Source organism: Mustela putorius, unplaced genomic scaffold (genome assembly GCF_011764305.1).
Source record: "Mustela putorius furo isolate JIRA1106 unplaced genomic scaffold, ASM1176430v1.1 tig00003853_pilon_pilon_pilon, whole genome shotgun sequence".
Classification (NCBI taxonomy): Eukaryota; Metazoa; Chordata; class Mammalia; order Carnivora; family Mustelidae; genus Mustela; species Mustela putorius.
Genome location: NW_025422005.1, coordinates 79,844,408 through 79,859,539, shown reverse-complemented (window position 1 = coordinate 79,859,539; position 15,132 = coordinate 79,844,408). Strand labels below are relative to the sequence as shown.

General features: G+C 33.9%; 1 protein-coding gene across 3 annotated transcripts in view; it reads right to left on the bottom strand.

The window, feature by feature from the left end:
* ABCD3 (ATP binding cassette subfamily D member 3) overlaps positions 1-15,132 on the bottom strand; it is a 75,083-nt gene that overhangs the window by 28,443 nt on the left and 31,508 nt on the right. For 2 of the 3 annotated variants that reach the window (XM_004752564.3, XM_004752565.2), the window contains 5 exons: positions 14,367-14,465; positions 10,432-10,520; positions 3,575-3,644; positions 2,173-2,270; positions 1,693-1,816 (listed from right to left, as the gene is read on the bottom strand). In XM_004752564.3, coding sequence (XP_004752621.1) covers positions 1,693-1,816; positions 2,173-2,270; positions 3,575-3,644; positions 10,432-10,520; positions 14,367-14,465 — 480 coding nt within the window. The remainder of the gene's footprint in view (positions 1-1,692; positions 1,817-2,172; positions 2,271-3,574; positions 3,645-10,431; positions 10,521-14,366; positions 14,466-15,132) is intronic. The other variant, XM_045064882.1, reaches the window with a different exon arrangement.

The window sequence follows — 15,132 nt, the reverse complement described above, 5'->3', positions numbered from 1 at the left end:
TCTTCCTGCTTGTAACATTGCTTTAATTCTATTACTTTATCACAATATCCGTATGTTGAAATAATTAAATGAGCCTATAATTTTCTGATATAAAACTCAAGCGTCTAGAACTAAGACATTAATATACTGTTCCTTACACATGGAGACAACTCAAATGACATATCAAAAGTTTATACATATTTTGAAGTGTTTTTAAAAAACCCCTATATTCTTTCACTTTAAGTCTACAGCCATCCCTTTCTTGGCTTCTATTAAGATTAACCTGTTCTTTTTTGACTTATAAATTATCAAAAAGATAGACACATTTATAAAATGTAAGTAGATTTAAAAGTTGACAAAAATGACTCATCACCTAAGTCACAGTTCAAACAATGAGATATTAAAAACAGTAAAAATACTGTAGTACAGGGCCGACTACCATTATATTTTTCTCTATTACCAATGTGACAACACCTGAGCTGTAGAGTGTCAAGATGTAAGGAATACAAAACAGTATGTACAGAATTACAAAAATATTTGTATATACACTCCCCTGACCCTAGACACACATATACAACAAATGTCAAAATGTGGTAATGAATTAATCAATAATTTATAGTTGTCAGAATTCCTCCAGTAAAGAATAAGTTAGCAAAGGCTTCTGGAAAGCTGAATAAAAAGTATGGCATGAAGTGAAAAGGCATCCTACTAATGGGCCTGTCATGAGTGGGGGAATTCTTGCAGATCAATAGCACTTTTCTAAGAATTGCCTATCCTCCCTCCAGCCACATGGTTGAAGCAGGAGCATTCCTCTTCTTACAGGGTGACCCAGACCCCTGGGGAGAGTTCTTTTGTCTCAGACTGGGTATCTGGATCAACTGTGGCCAGGGACAAAGATACTATAATTGGTCCACTTTGAGACAAGCTCTCACCCCAGACCAAGAGCAGCCATGTGGATAGTGGTAGGAAACAGGGCCTCTGAGATGACAAGAGGAAGAAATGCTGGGTAGATGATCTCGGAGGTGCCCTGTTCATGTCCCAGACGAGGCAGGAGGTAATGGCAAAGACGACGACTTAATGAGAAGACAACAGCAAAAGCTGTAAAGGGTGGTGAGACAAGATAGTACAAAAAAGAACTGAGGAAACTGGCAGGAAGAAACCTGGTTAGGGCCTATCCTCTGTCCCAAGAGCTCTGGCAATATTCTGGGATGGTGGGGGTAGGGGGAGATAATAATTAGAAAATGGAAATCAACTAGTATCTTGTGAAGATTTTTGACCATTACTCAAATGATCTATTAGAATTAGAGATAAGAAGCACAGAAATGAACAGGAAGAAGTCCAGCCTAGTGTTACACATGTGGAACTAGAAACATAAACTGATGGTCAATTTCTAACAACAAGTCACAAGTCAAGTGACAAAAATTCAAATTTCTGTTCTTTTCCTGAAATCAGCCTACAAAATTCATACAAAATCTTTGTAAGACACTCTAAGTTGGCCCAAGCACCTCACAAAAATAATAGAGAAAATTAAACAACTGTAGTTAAAGCTATTATAACAACTCTAATTTTCTCAAAAAAGCACTTAGTAGTTATGCTGTTATGTCCATCAAAACAATTCTATATAAATATGCTAACAACTCTATATAAATATGCTAAGATTCAAAACTCAACAAATCAACACATAATTTTTAAAAAGAAAATAGAGAAACTTACCTTACTAAGATTTGAATACAGATCAACTACACTGTTACAAAACTTTTCTACATCTTGAGTAAGCAGCTGGTCTGGGTTGGCTATTCTGTTGTCCAGATTTCCCATTTTATAATATGTGAAAGCTCTGAAACAGATGAAAGAAAATGACATGAAAACTGAGGATTTTAAAAACAAAAAAATTCACATTCTAGCACACAGGGCAAATTCATAGAAATGGAAAGGTCTGGAGCTGGAAGAGGCCGTAAAGATTGTCCTTACTTTAAAGATAAGGAAGCAAGACCAGAGAAGGATGACTTGCAAATTAACCGAAGAGCTAGGATTAAAGTCTAAACTGCTGAGGTCTTTGCCTATGTGCTTCTGGGTCTAAGAAAATTTACTTGAAAACATATCCAATATAAGAGAAAAACTTCTAGATCTCAATATCATCAACATTTCTATTCAGTTCAAGTATGTTTAATATAAAAATAGGTTATCACTTACTGGAGATACTCCTCATAGAGGTATTTAGTTAGTCTTACTCGGAAGCATAGTTTGAGCTCATTTAACCCAAACTTCAAGAAGTTGTTAACTACAGAGATCTGAAACAAACAAACACATATTACTGGCTTTGCTATATTTCCATTCACAAAATTATTATTTATTGCTCTAGCATTGGCTCTGTCCCCAAATCCTATGACTTTTATAACTGATTGTCCAAATTGATAATGATTTGCTTCTGTTTTACTCAGAGTGTACAAAGATACAAAGAGAACATCCCAAAGCAAATGCAATTGGCTCTATTATGCTGATATATTAAAACTCTACTTGAAACTCAATTTTTTAATATGTTAATAACATTAATTACGAGAAGCATCTTGATACTTCTTTTGTCAACAAATAAAAGCCAAATCTGTCCCCTTTGGATTCAGTGTAAAGGAGTCCTGATATTTATGTTTGTATCTTCTATTTCCTTCTATAAGCATTACGATCCTAGACAATGAATTCTATTTGCATTTTTCAAAAAAAAATTTTAATTTCATACCAACTAATACCATAATTTCTAGAGTCATCTTTACTTCTTGTTCCCATCATTATATTGAAATTAAGTCTTCCATAGTTCCAAACTCAGATTTACGTAAACATTTTCTCAAGAAAACAATGGTTGTCCACTCAATCTCCATCTCTTAATGACATCTACAATTTTTATCTCAACTTTTTCTAAAGTCTAAAAACCGTGTACATGTATCCTCATGCTTTATTAAATTTCTGACATATTCTCTAATTAGCTGGAGTTTAAAATCAAGTTTTTCACTCTCATATTTATAATAATAAAATTCTTGTAGTAGCAATAAAAGAAAGAACCAAGCTGAGAATATCACTTATGATTTAAACCAAACACTGACCTTTATTTTTAATAAATTCAGATACTAAATTCTAATTTCACTTAAATGACATCAGTGGTTCAAGTTACTCCAATAGTTTAGGGCCTAAAGCAATGGTTCCCATTCAGGGTGATTTTGCCACCACACCTACCCTCCTCAGGACATTTGCCAATATCCTCGAGACATTTGGGGTTGTCAAAACTGGGGGGAGGGGCACTACTGCCATCAAGTGGGATGCTACTAAACATCACAGAAATCCTGGCCTAAAGGTTAGAACAAAACAACACATATGGATACATCCACATATGTATACAATGAAACTAAACCCAACTTCAGTCCCTTTTTACTATCTAGTAAAAAGGTTTACATTGCAAAATTCTGCTCTAAGTTATAAAACCAAACTTGAGATAGGAATTTAGTACCATAAATCTTTAAAGTAAACTTAAGCAAAAATCTCTGAAGATTCCAGGTAGATCCAAGTTTTTCCCTATGTAAAGATTTTTTTAAAGAATTACACTTACGAGAGGCATGGCGGCGATGAAGTTGAATAAGTATCTCTTGAAATCTTTCCTGCTACGACCAATGATACCACTGCAAACCACCACATGCAATGCATTAGTTGCAAAAGAAGCAATATCGAACTCTAAGAAAAGCTGTAAAACTCTAAAATTACTCTTGGAAGTTTTTATTGACTCAAAAGATTCAGTAAGAAAAAAAGATGCCAAAAAACATCTTGCAGAAACGGGTTTCCAGCTTTTGAAATCTGACATTTGAAACAGGCTTCTTGAACATCACTCTATGAATGGCAAAATTAAATAACAACAATTTCCTTAGTTCTTTTCCTTCATAAAAAATGGTAATTTAAAGAAAGACTCATGCTGTCACAAAAGGGATTTAGATGGCAAAACAACTAACAACTTTATAGAGCCAGAAATGGGTTATTATGGATGAAATAAACTAGTATTTGTTTTCAAATATTTTAATACCCTGATTCTCATTTGTATGAACTAATGGCAGAGATAGCCCAATGACAGATCAGCAAACTCTCACAGTAAAAGATCAAGAGTAAATATTTTAAGCTCCTGTGGGCCAGAAGAGCTCTGTTCCAATTACTGTGTTCTGCTATGGCAGAGGAAAAACAGCCAAGAATGAGACTAGCTGCATCCTAAAAACATTTTCCCAAACAGATGGCAGTGGGATTGGACCCATGGAGCCTTATCTGCTGACACTAGAACTAATCACTGATCAGAGAGTAGACTAGTGGGGTCCCCAGAGCCTCTGAATGGTTCTCTAGCTGCTTCAGATCTGTTAACACACTTCAACTAGACCAACTCCTCTTTCACCTTTTTAATGTATTTTACGTATTTACCTGTTCTAAAAATATCCATTAAGAACTTATTTAAAGTTAAGAATTCTACTACTTTTTGAAAACCATTATATCATATAAGTAAAGGATCTCTGAGTACCATGCATCTATGATCTTTAAAAAGAGATAACTTATTTGATCATACACTCTTTTTTCAATGAGTGTCAGTAAAATATATTTTGAAAAGTATTGTGCTAAATGATTTAAACCTAGCTCCACATAGAAAAAAAGATATGGTATATGATACAGAAATAATCTGATTTTTATGAGGGAGTAGGGGAATAATGCCAAGTAATGTTAGCTGGTGTTTTAGAGCAAAAAAAGATGCATGGTCAAGTAAGTTTGAGAAAACCTGGGTTAAACAAAACTAACAAATGTCTTTTTCAAAGACCTCAAAGACCTTAACATAATATAAAACTTGTGCATTCAAACTCTCTGAAAGGGCTTTATAGCAGGTATCATTTCCTCTGTCATGGCTGGCATTCCTTGGAACATACTCTGGGAAATGCTACTTCAGACGGATAGAAAAATCTGTAGTCCAATTTTGATAGAACTGCTAAACAATTGTTTTTAAAGTTTAAGTTGAGCTAGAAAATACCTAAAACTGAACCACATAAAAATGTTTTTTCTAGAAATCAGAATATTAAAAACAAGAGCACTTAAGACAGTACAAAAAGTTTAGAGGTTTAGATTAAACTTGTTTGAACTAAACTTCACATAAAACCAAAGTGCTTTTAGTGCTGCCCAAGCTGTGAAACACACAAAGATTATAAAGCTTGGTGAAGCACATGCTATCATTCAGCAACAGTTTACCATTGGAGTGGCAGCTATAAATTTAAAAAATGGTTTCTTGAATAAAGTCTTATTTCTGCTTATTATTCCGCTGCAAAAGAAAAATAATAATAAAGAGTAATTTAACAGTTTATATCATATTACTTCTAAAACACATAGGATCTTTATAAAAGATGATTTCGTGATTTTAAAATGCTTGTTGGCAAAAGGCTGTAAATAAAATATATCTTTATAAGTACATTATAACAGCAACAGGTAGGAAGGATTCTCCTCCACATCATGGAAATTTCCAGTGTCTACCTTGAAGAAAGAAGTCTGTCCCATTAAAATTTGCCCATATTCCAAAGTCTTTAGCCACCACTAACAAATAAGCCAAAAAGATGTAAAGGATATTAAAATGTACATTAAAGACCAGAATGTGTTTCTTTCACTTTTTTTTTTTTTTTTAAGCAGAAATAGATGAATCTAAACCTCTTTGGAAAAAGCAGAAAGGAAAAAAGCACAACCAATTTATAATGTAGCTTTAGTAGCAAGTTAGAGCAATGTGTTGTTTTTCAAATAAAACTGTTCCAAATTATGAATTCACAATGTTTAAAAATGTTAAATTTAACTAAGTATCAAAGATCTCATACACAGAAGCTCAAAAATACTTATGAAGGAGAAAGTTAACAAATTACGTTAAAATGATTGCTTCACAATTGATGAATATGGGTTAAGAATATATGAAAGTGGGGCATCAGGGTGTCTCAGCAGTTTAAGCATCTGCCTTTGGCTCAGATCGTGATCCCAGGGTCCTGGGATCAAGCCCCACATCAGGCTCCCTGTTTAGTGGAGAGTCTGCTTCTTCCTCGTCCTTCCCCACTGCTCATGCTTGATCTCTCTCTGCCTCTATCAAATAAATAAAATCTTTTAAAAAAAAATTTCTTTAAAAAAAACTTTCCTAAAAAAAAGAGTATATGGAAGTTTTTTACTGTTTCTGCACTTTTCTGTAAGTTTAGTAATATCAAAATAATGTTTCTTAGAAACTCTACTTTTTTTTTTCATTTTTTCTTTATGTCATATCTAAATTTTAAAACTGGGTACCCAATGGGGTGCCTGGGTGGCTCAGTGGGTTAAAGCCTCTGCTTTCCGCTCAGGTCATGATCTCAGGGTCCTGGGATCAAGCCCTTCATCAGACTCTCTGCTCGGCGGGGAGCCTGCTTCCCCCTCTCTCTCTGCCTACTTGTGATCTCTCTCTCTCTGCCAAATACATAAATAAAATCTTAAAAACAAACAAACAAACAAAACAAAACAAAACAAAAACCTGGGTACTCAACAAATTGATTACTCTAGTAATATTATAGGTTCGCTCATGCTACTCTCGGCAGTGCATTTTCTTCAGGGCATTTAAGACTATGAGAAAATTAAAATCAGCATCTATTCAATTAAAGTTGGAAATGCCTAGTTTAGAAGAGTAAGTATTATTCTTTTGGATTATAAAAACATGAAATCATAAAATGTGAAAAGTAAAGTTTAAAAAATAAACCACTCTTCTACACTATACCAAGGTTGTAGAAGGTTCTTTATATGCAATATGTGACTTTCTACACAGATAGCTAATATGATGATGATTATAGTAGATATAAACTGCATATTTTTGTTATTAACAAAATATATTTTGTATAAATACATTATATATATTATATATATAATACATTTATATTTTGTATTGTTGGGGGATCCCATATCTTTATTAATAGATAGGGTACTTAGATAATAAAGTTATCAAAGGAAAAAATATAAAATTTTATAATCATATAAAAGGACATACATGTCTTCTCTACCGTATACAAAGGACTCAAATTATTTATGCACACAGCTTATATAAGCAGAACTTAGCAGTAAAATTGATCTTCCAAAGCTGATATGCTAGCAGCAACCAATAAACACTTCTATTATGTTTATAACAAATTTCTTGGAATTTCTAAGAGGATTCCGCACTAGGGCACATACACAAAAATGACCAGACTCTCGTCAAACACCATTCAGGAAGACCAACAATCAGTAAGTCCTCAAGTTGGCTTCTAGCAAGTTTTTAGCCCTTCATTTTTATAATTTTTTAAAAGATTTTATTTATTTTATTTGACACAGAGAGAGATCACAAATAGGCAGAGAGGCAGGCAGAGAGAGAGGGGGAAGTCAGCTCTCTGCCAAGCAGAGAGCCCAATGGAGGGTTCAATCCCCAGACCCTGAGACCATGACCTGAGCCGAAGGGAGAGGCTTAACCCACTAAGCCATCCAGGCACCCCCACCCCTTCACTTTTAAAGACGAATAGACAGGGAAAGAGTGACAGACTTAAGGAAAGCCTCTAAAATGAACCAAAAAAATGAGAACAAAAAACCAAGAAAAAACACAAACAATGCAGGAAGCTTAAAAAAAAAAAAAAAAAGCACACACTTGCAAGAATGACTGCTCTAAAAATGAACATCTATATAAAAAGATAACTCTTAGAAATAAAATGATGACAATATACATTCACTGGATGATAAAGTAAAAAGAAATTTCCTAGAAAATAAAATGTCAGAGATGAAACAGTAGGAAAATTATAAGATAATCATCTGATTATCTTATATCTTGAGTTCTAACACTCAAGTAATAAAGATTCCAGAAAAAAATAAAGAAAAAAAAGAGAGGAAGAATTTTTTAAAAGCACAAGAAAACTTCTCAGAATGCAGAATGAGTTTTTCAATTGAAAAGGGCCCACATAGGCCCAGCACAGTAAAAAAAAATCACAGCAACATTCAGTAAAAATACTAAACACCAGCAATACACCAAAACAACAACAAACGATCATAAAAGCTTCCACAGGGCTCTAAAAAGAGACCCACCATTAAGGAAGGGCAAGCAGCACAGAAGTGGACCTCCATACCCAATGCAGCAACTAGACTAGCAGTGTTTAACCATGGCTACACATTAGAATCACCTGGGATATCTCAAAAACTAATGACTAATTGAATCAGGATCTCTAGGGGGTGGGCCCAGGTATTAATGGTTCTCAAAATTCCCCAGATGATTCTAATCATCCTGCAACCAAGGCTGAGAACTGCTGAGCTCTACAGAAGACAACAGAGTGATGCTTTCAAAATTCAAACAAAAAATGGTTTCCAAGTTGGATTGTATAAATATAGCTAAACTATCAATCAAATATAAGGGTTCAGGTCTCAAAAATTTACTTCTATTGTGCCCTTTCTCAGAAAAACAATGTGCATGCCAAAATGATAAGAAAAAGTAAGACAGAGGTTTCAGAAAACAGGTTATTTAATGCACAAGAGAAAGATACAAGAAATTCCCAAGATGGGGTGCCTGGGTGGCTCAGTGGGTTAAACCTCTGCCTTCAGGCTCAGGTCATGATCTCAGGGTCCTGAGATCGAGCCCCACATCGGGCTCTCTACTCAGTGGAGAGCCTGCTTTCCCTCTCTCTCTCTCTCTCTCTGCCTTCCCCTCTGCCTACTTGTGATCTCTGTCAAATAAATAAGTAAATAATCTTAAAAAAAAAAAAAAGAAAAGAAAAGAAAAAAAGAAACTCCCAAGATCATAATTAAAGCAAATTCAAAGTGGACTGCTCTTTAGTTGGCTTAAGGTGCAATCAGTACAGATTAGGGCAGGAAGACAAGAAACTAACAAGAGGTATAGGGTGCAGTGGTAATAGACAAAAATCAAAAGATCACCTAGTGTGTATGACCATATTACAATACTGAGAAGATGTTACAGTGTTGTCAAATAAGCTTAAGCCGAATTAGTAAGAAGTAGGCAAAGAACTAAGGTACACAAACAAAAACTTGCAATTTTCAAATGCCAGGAAAAACAAAAAGTTGTTTATCAAAGAAACTACCAAAGTACAGCATGTGGCTCAGCAGTAAACAGGAAAAATCACGTAAACAATAAATTCTAACGACAAAAAATGCGATAAAACAACTTAAGAGGATGAGCATGGTCATGGGTAGGAATGTAAAAGAGCTAATTCTCATCTTTCAAAGTAGGAAATAAATGCATACTCTCTAAAACTGAAAAATAGGACAATAAACAAGTTACACTGAAATACAAAGGTACAGATGAACAGTAAAAAGAAAAGAAAACAACTGGCTCCAGGAATGGCAGTTACAAGTATAAGAATGGGGAAGAGAAGTGATGTGTTTCCAGTAACACTATTTGACATTAAGCTGTGTTCATGAATTCCTTTTTAAGCTGTTCACATATTACTACAATTAGAAAAAAAAAAAAAAAAAAAGGCAGGGCACTGGCCACAGGTTTCAGGGAGAGCTGTATTAAATATAAGAGCCTGCACAATTACACGTGTTCTGAAGCATGTAGTTAGGGTTTTAGTCCTATGCAAATAACTTTCTCTATTTGCCAAGAGAGAGGAGTCAGAAAACATGTGCATAAAGCGTTCTTCCTCATCCTACAAATCCTAAGAAACAAATCAAGAATATGAGGGGGGGAAAAAAGCACTTTGTTTCAAAATTTGGGAGCATTCAAAAATTTTAAGTAGTGTCTTCAAAAAGTTATTAGATTAAGTACTTTAAGAAATTTTCTGATAAAATACTGCATGCCAGGAAAGAGAATTCCAAGAAAAATGTTTTAACTCTAACATTCAAATTGGTATCATCGGGAATAAAATCTTTAACAGATAAATGTTAATATCCCAACTGTTACTATAAGTTTTTAAATTCAAAATTATCAATTATAATGATAATATGTACGAAGACTATAATGAAAAAAAATGTACAAAGCACTATTTTCAGAAACTGAAGGAAATGTCTACAAATTGTTTTTTTCCTTCTAATAAACATTCTCAATATGATTCTCTGAAGTGCTTTGATATTTTCCTCCAAATTATCTCATTAATTTTAGACATCCTACTTGGTGATTTTTTTAACCCTTGCTCCAGCAATTATACTGCATTTTAATTTGTTTCCTTGTCCCTAACTCTCTAAAACTGTCAGCTCTGCAGGACTTGGTACAAAGTCTCTCCTGTTCCCCAGTATATCCCTATCACAGAGTAGCAGGATGCCTGGCACATGGGAGACACTCAATAAACATCTGTTAAGTAAATGAACAAATACATAATTTGACTTAAATATTAATACCTAATTGAGAATCTAATTTTTGCTTAAGATAATGTTAAATATGAGACAAATCAGTATTTTGTACATATAGGAGGAAGGTGAATAGAAAAGTACCTTTCAATGAGTGTCCCATTTTGAATCATCCAAACATCACAATATGTTCGAGACACCAGCATAACAGCAATAAGTATCAAGTAACCTGTCTAAAATAAACCAGGTATAGTAAATTAAATAAATGCATTTTTAAAAGTTAAAAGAAACATTACCTTGGCAAAGATTTTTTTATTTCTAAATTCAAATCTTTATTCTAGCTTTAATACAATGGCTGACATTTTACGTATAGGCCATTTTTAAATATAATTTTAAAAGAATTTAAAAATATAATATAAATGAAAAAGAATTATACATCATTTAATCTAACTTTCTCTTCCAGAATTCAAAAGTGAATCCCAGGCAGGTCAAATAATTTGTCTTCCTACAAATAATTTGTCTTCATACTAGAAGGTAGTAGTATAACTTCAATTACCTGAATCACAGTGTACTGTGATTGTCTCAGAAGTCTAAAACAAAAAATGATAGTAACTATTAATGTACAGTTAAGCAAATATTGAAGGCTAAATTGTGCCTAATGCAATAAACTTGGTTCAGTTTGTTGGAAAAATCTCTAATACTGCCCCTGCCCTCAATTTTGTGATAAAAATTTATACACAGAAAATGAGAAAACAGCATAGTAGGTAAGTATATTTGCATCACTTCGTGGAACAAGTGGCAGAATAGGAAGGCCTAAGTGGCAGAAGAGGATTATGATGTTAGAAATATATTAAACAGACCAAGTAAAACAAAGGAGAGCATGACAATTATGAATTAAAAAAGATAAAGGATTTAATGAGAAATAGGAAATAGACTGAAACCATATGAATAACAGTACTGCATATCCAGCAGACTTTAGCAATATTAAACTACTGCAAGCCTCTAGGTAGAACAAAATATTAAAAAGTGTCATTTTGACATTACTTAAGCAATGCTGTGGAAGATGGATTTACCAAGGGGAAAAGATGAGAGGCTGAGTCAGAAGTCCATTCTCTCTCTCTGAGATGGGAACCTATCCTCTAACCTCTAAGAGACACACACAAACACACACACACACACACGCATTCAAAGCTGACCCTATTCAAATCTTCTAAATTGGAAGAATAATGACCTTAAGATACAAGCTAAAGTCAGGGAAGAGGGCATGTAGCAGCAGGGACATTTGTTGGATAATATACTTAAAATGATGGTGCTGCATGGCAACTGCAACTATTACTTGTGTAATTTTTGCAAAACAAATATTTTTGTTAAAAAAGATGAAGGTACTAGAAGTATAGTGCTGTAGGTGTAGTCGAGGCAGGGAGTCATAAACACAGAATAATGAAGCCACAAGAAAAGATAATGTCAAAGAAAGCTTCTGTGACTGAGCAATGATAGGTGCTACCCCCAAGTCAGCCAGAAAACAAAGATCCCATCTTCCTAATCTATCTTTCTAATAGTCAAGGCAGGGAGTCATAAACACAGAATAATGAAGCCACAAGAAAAGATAATGTCAAAGAAAGCTTCTGTGACTGAGCAATGATAGGTGCTACCCCCAAGTCAGCCAGAAAACAAAGATCCCATCTTCCTAATCTAGTCCCTGTTTGAAAGTTAGGTATTCAACTGGCAACAGAAGAACCTCTTAATTGTAATAAACAGTATCTGTAGATGTCATTTTAACTGTAATACTAACTTTTAATTCAGACCTTAAATACAGTCTCAATCCTAAATTAATCATTTGACATATAAAGCTAACACCAGACAAAGGTTGTTTATTTTGCCTTGATTTTCTGCTCTCAGTTTAATTTTTCCTTAAAATAAGTACCAACTTTACTTGTCTTAGCAAAATCTGGCAAACTTTGATTACTGACAATCCTGAAATGCCTTTCTACAAAGGATGGCCTTAGAATTACTACTATTTCCATGATGAATGGGTTTGTGGAATATGTCAGAAACCAAAGAACTGCACTGATTTAGGCAGCCCCTCACCTCATGATATGTATGAACTTCCATTTATTCGTATGCAACATTATCATTTCTTTATTTCCTAAATTGGTTAGTCTCTCTATCCCTACTTCCAATCTTCTGTCATTTCTATGAGAGTTTATTTCTAAGTGAAACCCCTAGTGAACTGAGGTTAAACTTGGATTTTTATAATTCTCAAAGATCATGTGTAAAATGACTCTGCAGCATGGCTGGGCCTAGAGAAAGCTGGAGGTTGGATAAGTTAGGCCCTGGTATCTCCCTTACTAACTCCCAGAGATCTATGCAATATCTCATATTCATTTTACACTCAGCAAACCCCTGCTAAAAAGTCAAATGAGCACTGAACTCTTAATGAATTAAGAGGGGAATATGTAAATCTTTCCAGAGAAGATCATATTTTAAACAGGAATTCCTCAATCAGGTGGGTTGTAGAAAGAGAAAACTTAAAGAAGTTAATGAGCATCAAGCTATTTTTTTAATAAGTATCTGTTTTTGTTGGCGGGAGGGGACAGATGTCACAGACATGAGGTCATGAAAGCATAAGAGTACAGAGTCTGACGACAAAATTGCAAACTCTTCTAAGCAGATGATAGTGAAAGAAAGATCTAAGTTAGGTTGTGATTTACCCTACAAGAAAAAAAGAAGACAAATGCTTTTATTAAGGTTTTAGAAAAAAGACTATTATGAAAACAAGAAGAGGCAAAAGGACCAATTAAGAGATGATGATAATCCAGGTAAGAAAACTATAGTGAGAACAGTAGGAATGGAAAGCGAGACTAATTCAAGAGAAACACAAAGAGAAAATATTTAAAAATAAAGAAGGGAGCAGATTTAAAAAGTCTCGGTGTGATTTCATTTTTATTAAAATATATTCTGGACACTGAAATACTGATAGAATTCTGAGTGAGAGGTTAAGAGGCACCAAGAAGGAAAAAGAAATCTAGCTGCATTTTCTAACTTTTCTTCAAGGAAAATGTATTATCTCTATCTTATTAGGGGAAAAAAAGTTATTAAATTATGTTTTAGAGGCTGGTAAGGGTGGAATATACAAGCCATGATGCAGAAATGAGGGAGAAAGTGTGATAGGGAGATATGGGTTCTCTTTGAGGATTACAGTACTTTGGGAATATCTTATCTTTTTGTTGCTATTAATAGATTGTAAGTCCAATGGTTTTTAAAATTGGAACAATGGAAAACATTACATTTCAAGAAAATAAATTTGGCAGAGAAGTTAAAAAGGGAAGCTTCTTTGAAGTGAGAACAACAAACACTACAATATCCATGTTAAGAATGTTTAGAACGAAAAATGACCCAATACCAGTGGCTGAAAGGATGAAGTATGGGGAGTAAAGAGACAAAGGTGATGATATTTCTGGTTCTACAAAAGGTGATTAAAGATGGAGAACACAGCATTATCTTATTTTTTAATCATTAAAAGTACTCCTCAGATAATGATAAAGATAATCTTGGTAAAAGGGCAAAGGAAACGATATAAAAACTTTATTCCTAAAACCAGCTCACCTCCTGAAAATACTGGAAGAATTCATATATCATTCTGGGTATCTCAAAACATATTTAATCAAATATGAAAGAACAACCTTCAAACATATTCCATATCAATGTGACTTATGAAGATCTCAATGTAATAAAAAGGTTTGTCTTTCTAAATTTAATCTTGTTTTTATTAATAGAACTTAGTTATAATAAAACAACACCATTTAGAGTAGCTGCACTGAAGTAGTCTAATATTTCAAATAAAATATAATGAAATCCTATTTCATAAACAAGAGGAAAGAAACTATTTGAAATCTGGCACCAAACAACAAGGGTACTTGCAAGGATAATAGACAATTTAAAGAAAAAAATTTAGTAGTCTTTATTACCTACACAAAAAAACATCTGATCTGTAGTATAACAAAAGCTTTCTAATTTTTTTGTTCTGATCTCACGTGAGCTTAAAAGTTAGACACTTAACATTATAATTCAAGACTTACCTCCTTACAAAATGTTCTAGGAACCATGATTTTCAGAATCCGTGTGAGTCTTAAAAAAAACACCTTGTCCACCACAGCTCGCTCTTTTTTCCCCTCTTTCTACATTAAAACAAAAAAATTAAGATATTTATAACAAGAAATATTAAAGAACCACATTTCACCTAAGTCAATAATAACAACTATCAAAATGGATATTGCGTTTAGAGAGTGCTAACTTGCACTGCTCTTCAAATATGCTTTCAAGAAAATAAGATGTTATCAAAAACTAAATAAGGAAGTGAGAAGTTCTGGGGCCATGCAAGTATCTGGGAGATGAATACTGCAAGCAGAAGAAACAGCAAGTACAAAATGCCAAGGTATAAGCTCATAATTGCTTGAGAAGCAACAAAATGGCTGGTCTGACTGGAACTATAAAGCAAGGGATGGTAGCAGAAGATGAGATCAAAGAGATACTTAACATCAGACATGTTAAGTACTTACTGACTGTTTATTATCCACTTCCTGATTAACAGCAGAATGTTTTTAAAATCCTGAACAGGAATTTTCCTGATAGAAATTACTGGAAACATTTAGATTCCTAGATTTAGCATTTAGCATTTCCAGTATGCAATCTACCAATTCACTCTCTCTTCTTCAAACTCAAAGACAGACAAGGTTTCTTCACTCCTACAGCTCACATTCTAGCAGGATAAATACAGATAAAAATAAACCAATAAGTTGTTACAGATACACTAGGTAGGGCCATGAGCAAAAGACTGATTCAGAC